The sequence below is a fragment of the Sinocyclocheilus rhinocerous genome, unplaced genomic scaffold (genome assembly GCF_001515625.1).
Source record: "Sinocyclocheilus rhinocerous isolate Xijiao unplaced genomic scaffold, SAMN03320098_v1.1 scaffold99, whole genome shotgun sequence".
Classification (NCBI taxonomy): Eukaryota; Metazoa; Chordata; class Actinopteri; order Cypriniformes; family Cyprinidae; genus Sinocyclocheilus; species Sinocyclocheilus rhinocerous.
Window position 1 is genome coordinate 1,185,274 of NW_015670981.1, and position 11,193 is coordinate 1,196,466.

At 35.1% G+C, this 11,193-nt stretch overlaps 1 protein-coding gene across 1 annotated transcript in view; it reads right to left on the bottom strand.

Moving 5' to 3' along the window:
- Positions 1–11,193, bottom strand: part of LOC107734526 (E3 ubiquitin-protein ligase TRIM33) — a 33,999-nt gene that overhangs the window by 1,074 nt on the left and 21,732 nt on the right. The window contains exons 11-19 of the mRNA XM_016546502.1: positions 9,968–10,177; positions 9,444–9,570; positions 8,154–8,217; positions 7,810–7,960; positions 6,953–7,320; positions 5,714–5,837; positions 3,914–3,988; positions 1,868–2,020; positions 52–102 (exon numbers count right to left, since the gene is read on the bottom strand). Of these exons, the coding sequence (XP_016401988.1) occupies positions 52–102; positions 1,868–2,020; positions 3,914–3,988; positions 5,714–5,837; positions 6,953–7,320; positions 7,810–7,960; positions 8,154–8,217; positions 9,444–9,570; positions 9,968–10,177 (1,323 nt within the window). The remainder of the gene's footprint in view (positions 1–51; positions 103–1,867; positions 2,021–3,913; positions 3,989–5,713; positions 5,838–6,952; positions 7,321–7,809; positions 7,961–8,153; positions 8,218–9,443; positions 9,571–9,967; positions 10,178–11,193) is intronic.

Genomic DNA, 11,193 nt, shown 5'->3' on the forward strand with positions numbered 1-11,193 from the left:
TTGGGTGCCAGCACTGCTGAACCCTTCGGTGTGGTGTACGAAACATCTTACCTGAACATTACTCTGTTTCTCCTCATCATAAACCTGGATTATTCGAGACATCTAAAAAGGGCAACGAAACCACACAAAAAAAAAAAAAAAAGAAAAGGGGGAAGAAAGATTTTATACCATCCACACAGTGAGGTCACAGCCTCATCTGTATTTAAAAATGTCCAAGGAGCACAATTTTCGGTTTGCTCATAATAAATGCCTTTTAGTTAGGCATGAGCAAACGGCCTCTATATATTCATGAAGAAAAACTAGACGGGGATTTGCCTTAAAAAACAAAACTAAAAGTGCCAGTAATGCTGACAGACCCAAACTAAATGCAAGTGAGATAAATTGGATGGAAAAATTACAGAAAATTAAAAAATTGTTCATTATAACGTGCTTCTTTGACATGAATGCCACACAGTCATCAAGTTTGGCAAAGACAGTCTATCACTTTTTACAGTAATCTTCAGACAGAAAATAACATTTCAGTAACCCTATGAAATGATCACAATGGCAGTGCTAACGTGTGTTTTGGAGGATTTGACTACTGTTATTTTTCCCCACAACAAACACCCTATTTGTACATTTCAAGCATACTGTGGCCACCGTGATGAACCCAAACAGATCAATTCCATCCACTGAAATACCTGAAGTGGACGTACACATCCTTCGGTAAAATAGAAGCCGAAAAATCTTTATAATATCCAGCGTTTAATGATCACATCTTTAATTTGATTCATGTATTGCCACTGCATTTAAAATGGCAGATGTAAAATTACTGGCATGACTGAGATTTGCTGTCAATAGCACGCAACAACATTCAAAAATTTCCTAATCAACTAAATTGTAAAAAATGATGTCAAACATAACTTAGCAGGGTTATTATAGTTGACAAACTAAATCCATTTTCGTTACAACAAACTACTAAAAATGACAAAATTATTAAAACTTTAACTAAAATATAAAAATAAAAATGGATTTAAAATATTAATGAAAACTCTAATTGTATCTCAATGAGACTAAAATAACATTTTCTAAGGTACGTAAAACTGAAATCAAATAAGTTGTGTACATGGGATGCGAGTTTGAATGCATCAGAGCCATTTAGTTTTATTTTACAGTTTCACAGTCACTTAACATGTACACTTTACACACACACTTTAAAGACCCCATGAAATCGAAATGATAGGTTTGTGGCTTTTAATCCATGTATGTTTGCTTTAAAGTTACCAATATGATGCTAGTGCAAAAAGCTGACAAAACTAACTCGCTTTTTAGAACATTCCTTGTTGTGTCTAGCAAAACATGAAATTAAAGCATGTTGGCCATTTAAAAAAAATACAAAAATAAAAACCCACCCAAACTTCTGTTATCAACAGGAAATACATAAACTTTCAATCGTCACGTTTGCTTCATGGGGTCTTGAATGAATGTCAGAAAGAGTGAATGACTGCAAAACTGACATGCCTATCATGCATTTGATTGTCATTTTTATTGTTCAAATAAAAATACTGAACAATAATCAAATGTATTATAGAAAAACACTGTGTGCAACATTAAATAAACATCCCTTCAACGGCGTGAAACATCACAAAGTGGGTTAGCCCTATGACAAACACAAGCTCAACATCCAGCCGCTGATTAATGCTCAGCTTGACTGAAACCATTCTTTTAATAGTTAGTACTGGTGACCATGAGGCAGTAAACACATGCAATCCATCACATGTTCATGCTGTGTTGCTTTAGTGTATTTTCATACTCTCCAAATACCCATTTCTTACATGCAACATCCCATCCCACCCCCACACAGGTTAAGGACATGCCCCGAACTCACCTCATTAAATTTGGCACAATTGCTAAAGACCAGGCGTACGTCGGACACAAACTCTTTAGGGCTCTTGTAATGCAGAGGATGTTTGCGCTGCAGTTTCCGTTTGACCAACGTCAAATCCATCGGATGCTTTATTATTTTATAGTAATTGGGTACCTGGAGAGAAATCAAGGCTTCAGCATTAAAACTATAATGTTGAACATGGGGATATCTTCCAAAACCAAATAATCTGAACATTGACTCAACATTTTTAGGTATGCAGTATTAGGTGTATGTGCATCCTAATTACAAAGCACTATTATGATTTTGTTTATCAGTATTAGTCAAAAGCAGAGGTAGCATTGTAGTTTAGGCCCATAATGCATTGCAGCAAGCCGTTTTCTCTGATCCAGCTAAAACCAAAGTCATAAAAAATTTATTTCATTAATTGAAATGAAGCTAAAATAAAATGTTACATTAAAAACTTAAACATTAGAAACTAGAAAGTTATAAGGAAATAAAACAAGATCAAGTACTAAAAGTACTAAACTAAAACTGAAACAAAAATCAAGTAGAAACATGAAAAAAATGACAAAAGCACATGATAAAATTACTAAAACTATTAAAAATAATTTTCAATAATTGAAATGAAGCTGAAATAAAACAAATATTAAATTAAAAACAAAAAGTACAAATTAGAAATGTTACCTTGGCAACTAACTATAATTAAGTTAAAGTACTAAAATAACGAACCCAAATCAGAAATAAAAATAAAAGTCAAATAGAAACAAATAATGACAAAAGCACATTATAAAATTACCAAAACTAAATTTAGAATGAAAATTGAAAAATCAAAGCCAATTGAAAAATATTAATACTATAACAGTATATAAATAATAACTCTGCTCAGCTCAAAAGGGAAATTGATTGATTAAAAAAACAAACATTTCAAGAGTACAGGTGCATCTCAATAAATTAGAATGTCGTGGAAAAGTTCATTTATTTCAGTAATTCAACTAAAATTGTGAAACTCGTGTATTAAATCAATTCAATGCACACAGAGTGAAGTAGTTTAAGTCTTTGGTTCTTTTAATTGTGATGATTTTGGCTCACATTTAACAAAAACCCACCAATTCACTATCTCAACTTTAAATTTCACTCTCTAGTTGTGTATGCTTAGAGCCTTGCCTGATATCTAGATTTTCTAGAGCAGGGATCCTCAAATCTAGCCCACGAGATCCACTTTCCTGCAGAGTTTAGCTCTAACCCTAATCAAACACACCCGAGCATGCTAATCAATGTCTTCAGGATCATTAGAAAATCACGGGTAGGTGAGTTTGATCAGGGTTGGAGCTAAACTCTGCAGCACATTGGCCCTCCAGGGCAAGATTTGAGGAACCCTGTTCTGTCCAAGTATCCCTTGTAAGGAAAGTCATTTTATTTGGCGGCCACCTTAGTGCCCACCCCATTCATGCAAGTACAGCTTCTATATATTATGACTAAGGAAAGACAGAAATCTGTTTATCGATGTGCCATTTAAATAACATATTTCATATCAGTAATAAAATCTGACAACAATGACATCATTTGTTCTGCCTTAGAAGGCAGGTCCCCATGTAGACAGCAGGACAGCCCACTAGGTTTTAGAACAGAGCCATGCTCTACAGAAAGAAGTGAAGTAGTCTCGAAAGAGCAAAGTGAGAGGGTATACAATACGAAATCCAATGAAATTACAAAATCATTGTTATTACCCGTCAGCCTGATGCATTATTGCAGTAATGTAATTACATAAGAATCATAATCCTGCTATGACAAATAACAGCAGGAAATGGCCCAGAGGCTCAATGCATGTTTGAAAACAGATGACTGGAGTCACTACAGATGCACATGTGAGTGGTTACTATTTTAGAAGCTTTACTGCAATAGTGTTAATGACCTTGCAGAGAGGCAGCAATTAAATATTGCCGCTCATACTGAGCAATGGTCCAATTACACATCTTTAAGAACACTTCATCAGAAATGTCTGCATTTATGGGAAAAGAGGATATTGTGGGCCTGATGGAAACTCACCGATGCAGGAACAGGCTCTTGAAACTCTGTACTGAGCTCATGACAAAACACGTGCAGCAGCAAGCGCTCACAACGCTAAAAATACAGGAAGAGGAGAGAAGAAGAAACATGAAAAATCTGCAATTGTGCATTGAGAAATTGAGGCGGTGGTTTATAGATCATATCTGATTGCTGGGTCACTCATGTTCACATTTTAGAGCCAAACATCATTACTGTCTCACAATATACTGTATGTAATTTATGTTATATTACATTATATAGTGTCTGGTATGAAGTATTGGGATAAATTAAATCATAAAAGCAGTCTTCATAAAAGCAATTTATCTACCAATTAGCGGTAACGTACTATGTGCTCCCCATACTTCACTCATTTTCTGACTATGATTGTTTGTTTGCTTCCAGAAGTCATAGATCCTCTTCTGAATATTATTAATTTGTCAATGTCATTAGGATATGTCCCAAAATCCTTCCAACTGGCTGTTATTAAGCCTATCATTAAAAAAACACAACTTGATCCTAGAGAATTAGTTAATTACAGACCGATTTCAAATCTCCCTTTTCTGTCAAAAATACTAGAAAAGGCGGTATCCTCTCAGCTTTGTTCCTTCTTGGAGAGAAATTATATCTGTGAGTATTTCCAGTCAGGATTTAGACCGTATCATAGTTCTGAGACTGCTCTCATCAGAGTTACAAATGACCTACTCTTTATCATCCGACCGTGGTTGTATTTCTTTATTAGTGCTACCGGATCCTAGTGCTGTGTTTGACACTAGTATCGAACACAACATTCTTTTGAGTAGACTACAAAATTATGTTGGCATTAGTGGAAGTGAATTGGCATGGTTCAAATCCATTTGTAAAACCGCATTTTTCCATCTTAAAAATATATCTATATATTATGACCTATGTTCTCAATGTCAAATGCAGAAATGTTAATTCATGCATTCATGACCTCTAGGTTATATTATTGTAATGCTTTATTGGGTGGTTGCTCTGCACGCTTAAAACTACAGCTGGTCCAAAATGCAGCAGCTACTCTGCACTGGTTCCCTATTGAACATCGTATACATTTTAAAATCTTGCTAATTACTTATAAAGACCTGAATGGTTTAGCTCCTTAGTACCTGAGCGAGCTCATATCGCATTATAGTCCTTCAAGTCTACTGCGATCTCAAAACTCTGGCCATTTGATAATATAGTTGATAAATACCTAGAATATCAAAATCAACTGCGGGCCTTTTCCTATTTAGCACCCAAACTCTGGAACAATCTACCTAGCCTTGTTCGGGAGGCAGACACACTCTGTCAGTTTAAATCTAGATTAAAGACCCATCTCTTTAACCTGGCTTACACATAACACACTATCACATTTCTATAATTCAAATCTGTTAAAGGATTGTTAGGCTGCATTAATTAGGTCAACCGGAACCAGGAACACTTCCCATAACACCCGATGTACTCGTTACACCGTAAGAAGAATGACATCGACGCTAATATTCCGAGGTCACTGTAGCCACCCAGATCCAGTCCATATTCAGACCAGATGGTGGATCAGCACCTAAAGATGACCTCTGCAGCCCTGAATGTCAGCGCAGACCATGTCAACTAGATCTGTATTGTATGAAGCACTATATACAGTGGGTACGGAAAGTATTCAGACCCCCTTAAATTTTTCACTCTTTGTTATATTGCAGCCATTTGCTAAAATAATTTAAGTTAATTTTTTTTCCTCATTAATGTACACACAGCACCCCATATTGACAGAAAAGGTGACTTGACTTGATTCTCAGTGTGACTCACTCTCTGGTCCTCCGGACTCATTGCCATCTCACTCTTGTCCTTCTTACTAGGTGGATCGTCATCACAGTTGTATTCCATCTCTGGATTTGTGAGACTTCTGCAGAAGGTGCACATCCAATCTCCACTGCAGCAGAAAGAAGGTACAACACATAATTTAACACACAAAAATCAGGAATTAAAGTCTTAAAACCTAAAGGGAACAGATCATAAATGCTTGTTTATCCTAAATATGAAATATTAGTCAAAGTTTCTGGCACCACAAACAGTCGTAATTTAGGTTTTCAAGAATATTTTCCACCCTCTCGCTGACCTACAAGCTGCTATGCTACTGAACTTTTATGACCACAATATGTAAATGACCTCTCTGTTATGACTGGCTAAACAAATTGGCCAGTTATTTATTTCTGTACTCATTTTGTTTACCTGAGTTAAGTATAAGTGCAAGATATAACAAGTTGTGCAAAAAGGAAAATAAAATAATTAATTAAATTAATTTTAAATTTACAATTAAAATTTATATTATACCAACCAGGGGACTAAGGCTATGCTAACCCCATTGGCCTGTAAATGTGTGGTCAGTACCCTTGGTTTCATTCCACCATATGCGCCAACTCGATTGCTAAGACAGATTATGTGTTTTGAAATGCTACTGGTAGAATCTTAGAAAATTATGACAATTTGTCATTGGTGTTCCAAATAAAATACAATAAAATAACACTAGTCATTTATGAATAGAAATGCTATCATGGCATGTAAAATTTTAAATAAAATAATATGCCGTTGGTGGCATTTTAAAAACCAAATAATAATAATAATAATAATTTAATTAATTAAAAATACACTGAATACATAAATTAATAATTCAAAAATAAATAATAAAATACATTAAAATAAAATAATTTTAAAATAAAACTAAAATAATTAATTTAATAATAATAAATCATTTAAAAAATACAAATAAACTAGTTATTTATAATTAGAAATGCTACAGATGACATCTTAAAATAAAATAAAATACTAGTCACTTATGATAAGTAAATGAAAAGATGTAAATAAATACAATCAGCTTACAGTCTCCATCGTGCTCAAGAACACATTGCTAATAGTTCACGGTTTGCACCTTGTAGGGTTCAAACCTAAAACCTTTCGGGTACCAGCTCAGATGTACTACAGAATAACACCATTAAGGCCAAACTGAATGCGTTGCATCATCTGTATAAATAAAGCCACATTCTTTACCTGGGAGAAGATTTGAGTGTTGGGATATGGCAGGTCATGTGGAAGACTTTAGGACAGCGATCACAGCACAGCAGTTCACCTCCATTCTGACACACGCCACACCAGTCCTCATTCGGGTCGTCTTCTTTTCCTACAGTGGTCTGGTTGTTGGCGTTAGCGGTGTTCCCCTGCTGACTACCATTTGACTCGGTGGTCCCATTGGTTAAAGGTGCGCTGGAGTTTGGGTTCGTACAGGATGAGAGCTGATTGCTCTGTGGTTCAGATTTAATATTTTCACCAAGTGTTCTTAAAATGTCCTGGACTGAACCGGTGGACACGGAGCCGAGGACGGGAAGAGGGGGAGTCACGCTTCCTTCTGGGCTGCTCATCTGGTTTGAGGAAGAAGAAGAACAACAAAAGACAGACATTGTACAATATGAAACAAACTATATTAAACTGTATCTCTTGGGACCCAGAAGGGAAAAAGAAACTTGTTATTCAGATTTTATTGTAAAGGGCATGAAGGAAGATAATACAGGCAAAAGTCATGCTTTCATTCTCAATTAACTTAGGCTACGTTTTTGGCTAATTTTCCTTGCAAATAATCTCTTTTACAGTATCCTTGTCACACGTTACATGTATTTACTTAGTAATCTAGTGCATAATTACAAGCAACAAACCCTAAACCAAACCCTATATGTAATCCTATTGTAGGTACATGTTAATTAAAATTACTCTGTGCTTATTTGTGTGATTATACTGTTACAAGAACACAAAATAAAGTGTAACTGCATATACCAAAACTGTGCTGTCTCACAATAAAAAAGGGTCCAAAGTGGTTAAATAAGGGAAAGAAACTGTAAGCTGAAGGTAAATACCATGCAAGCACTCCGTCTGCCATCTTTAGAATGTTCTGTTTTGACGTTTGCTCCAGAATAGCTACATTCTTCCTCAACTCCCGGTTCCTGTTTGACCTTCACCTGATCCACTGTCGTGTTCCCTGTTCCAGGTCTACCAGCTGACCCACAACTAAACACACACACATAAGCAAACACAGAAGACACAAATAATTTTTCATGCAATTTCTCTTCGTTCGGATACACAGTTTCTAAGCTATAATTAACAACTGGTGATATTACTGCAAGTAATATTACTTCAAGAACAGAAACAACAATGTCTTTAAACCATAAATGACTGTGAGGTAAAGAATGCAAATGCTGACCTGCCCCGACTGCCTGTGCTTGACGTGCTGGATGGACGAACTGGAGTGTGAGAATTAGATAAACCTAGAGAGAGTGTTAAAATAATTAAATCTTTAGAAAATTAACAAGTTAGCAGACACTGTTATAGCTGAGGGCAAAAACCAACTTGAATTATACAAGAGTCTAAGTTTTAATAATGCATATTCTGTCGATTTCCAAGAGCCACAAAATGCAGAATTAATTAGAATTTTGTAAAACTGCTAAATAATCAACTTAATATATTCCGACGCTTATTGCTAACATGACCATGAAATTCTGGATTAATTAAGTGTCATAAGAAATTGCATTTAACGAACTTACGTATTCACTTTGAATCATATAAATCATTTACAAATATATGATTTAATTTAAGGCTTTGTAAAAAAAAAAAAAAAAATGATATGAATAATATTTTAAATATTAAAAATGTTTAAAACATTTCCTTTAAATCTTCTGTGTGGGTTGGCTTAATTTGAAAAAGTAAAACATTACCGGTTATCAACCAATTTTCCCTTAAAATGTCCTTATTTGGAACATAAAGTGCACAACAGTGTTAATATTTCTGTAATATAACGGTATTTATTACTATTGTAAATTTGCTTTTGTTTTTATATTTTCAGTTTTTATATCAATTTCAGTAAATTTGTTGTGCTTTGTCATTTTCTTTTATTTATTTATTTTGCAGCTATTTTTAGCAGTTTTAGCATTTTTTTGTACTTCTACTTAAACTTATTTCAGTTTTTTTTTCATCCAATAATTATGTTATTTTACTTCAATTACTGAAAATGATTTTCAATAGTTTTAGTTAACAATAACTCTGGTGCACAGCAATCATGGTCATTTCAAATAATTGTGATCAGGACAATAATGGTGAAATGCATATATATATATATGCTAGCTGAAGTTGTTGGTGATATTGGCACATGAGGTTGTGTGGTGAAGCAGCATATGGCACTAATGCTAGGGGGCTAATGCAGCCTGAGCCCCAGGGTTGGTGCATATGGTTGGATGGGGGACTTTGCCATACGGAACCAGAGGCACTGAGCAGGCATTAACGGTGCCAGGTAACTAGCACAGCCTTGGAACCCGGGTCGGTTGGGCAGGAGTTTATGCATACAGCACTGAGAGTATGGCATATTTAAGCATATAAATATTGTACATACCAAATGCTAATCTGCATGAATATTTCTTGACATTATTTAAATGCTTGCTAACTGATATGAACATTTGGAAGCCAAACAATTCATGTCAAAAATTCACCAAGAAAGTACCTGATGATCCTGGGGAATGTGTAGAAGGTCCCGGTGAGGGATTGGTGGGGCCAACAGCAAGATATGAACTAGCAGAAATATATCGACTGAGTATGTTATCCAGTGTGCTCGAGCCGGCATCTTCAAGCTGAAAATTACAAAAACAAAAATTGTTTTTGCAACACGTGAGCTCTAAATCAGTTCAGCTTTGTTTCATTTTGCTTCAGTTAAGGAAGCGTCTGTTATGTGAAGAACAATAATTGAAGATCCAAGCATAGGGATTGTCTTTGTCTCGTTGCCTTAACGTAATTATGTTTAGATCCTTTATTGCATTTAGACTCAAAAGTTATTATATTTAGTTCCTTTATTACATTTCCACCCAATTATTAGATTTGTATCCTCATGATCATGCTTTCTGGGGTTTGAACTTACAACCTTTGGGTTACCAGGCCAGATCTATAACCAATAAGAGTATAACCACTAAATCATACCACAACATCTAATCATCTGACATTTAGTCTAAGAAAATGCAATAGTAAAGTTACCTGAATGGGAGGGATGTCAGGCAGGCAGGGCAAGTTTTCGGGGTTAGTGACTGATGGTATGAGCTCTATGGGGGCGACAACAGGACTAGTGGGGCCACGGTGAATGTGGGCATTGGCCATACTGGCACTGGTGGGACTGGTGGGGTTGGCAGCACTAATGTTGTGTAGCGACGCCACAGGGAAGGGCCCAGCATGCCCAGGATTAGAGTGCTATGAAGGGGAAAAAAGGGAAAGGTGTTGGAAAATGGCAAAAATACTTTCATACAGCAGGTAAATTTACTTTTTTCTGAATGTGGAATATGCTGTTGTTTATATTAGTCCTGTGTAAAAGGCAAGACAAATTTACTCATTTTTTTTCTCAAACAAAAATAAAGAAAAGAAAATGACATCCGGTTTGACATCTGAAAAGCATTTTACCCCAAGTCTCTATATTAAAGACATTGAATGTCTTTATAAATATAATTACAGTGTGAATAAGAATGATGTGTAAGCAGCGCCAAGAAATAATTACTTACTAATGAACATTTAATATTACTATCTACTTACTCAAATAATGACACTATGTGTTAAACTTGACTGATTTAAACAACATACATTTTTATTTATTGATTTATTAAATAATCTGACATGTTTATTTTATGAATTTTTATATTATTACATTTAAAAATATTATTACATTTAAAAAATACAGAAATATTAATAATAAAAATATTATATAAAAACAAATTTTCATATATCAGATGTACTACTGTCCTGTATAATGATTATATAATTCTTATATAGTTTCTACCCACAGACAAACTGTCATTTAAATATGCAGCAAATATTTTTCATAACTAATCACTGTTCATATGTAAAGTTTCCAATCTTGGGAGCAGTCGTTAGGTGTGTTCGACTTCATGCAGTGCTGCGCAGACTGATCGGTGAGAGTAGCCGCTTGCAGTCGGGGGCAGAATTGAAAGCGGAGACGTCAAGTCGGACACTTTCTGCTCCCGGTAGTGACGCTCTCGCGGTGTTCGCACACTCTATCACAGATTAAGTGAATAAAATGCAATATCTGTCAAATACACAGACATTTCAGAAACGTTTTCATGAGCAACAGAAACACTTTTTATATACTGCTTAATACAGCGCCATCTGTTCAAGAATCAAGTTCAACATAAACATATACTATTTAAATACCAATAAAGTGCGGGTATATATGCTTTTATCAGTGTTTTTTTGAT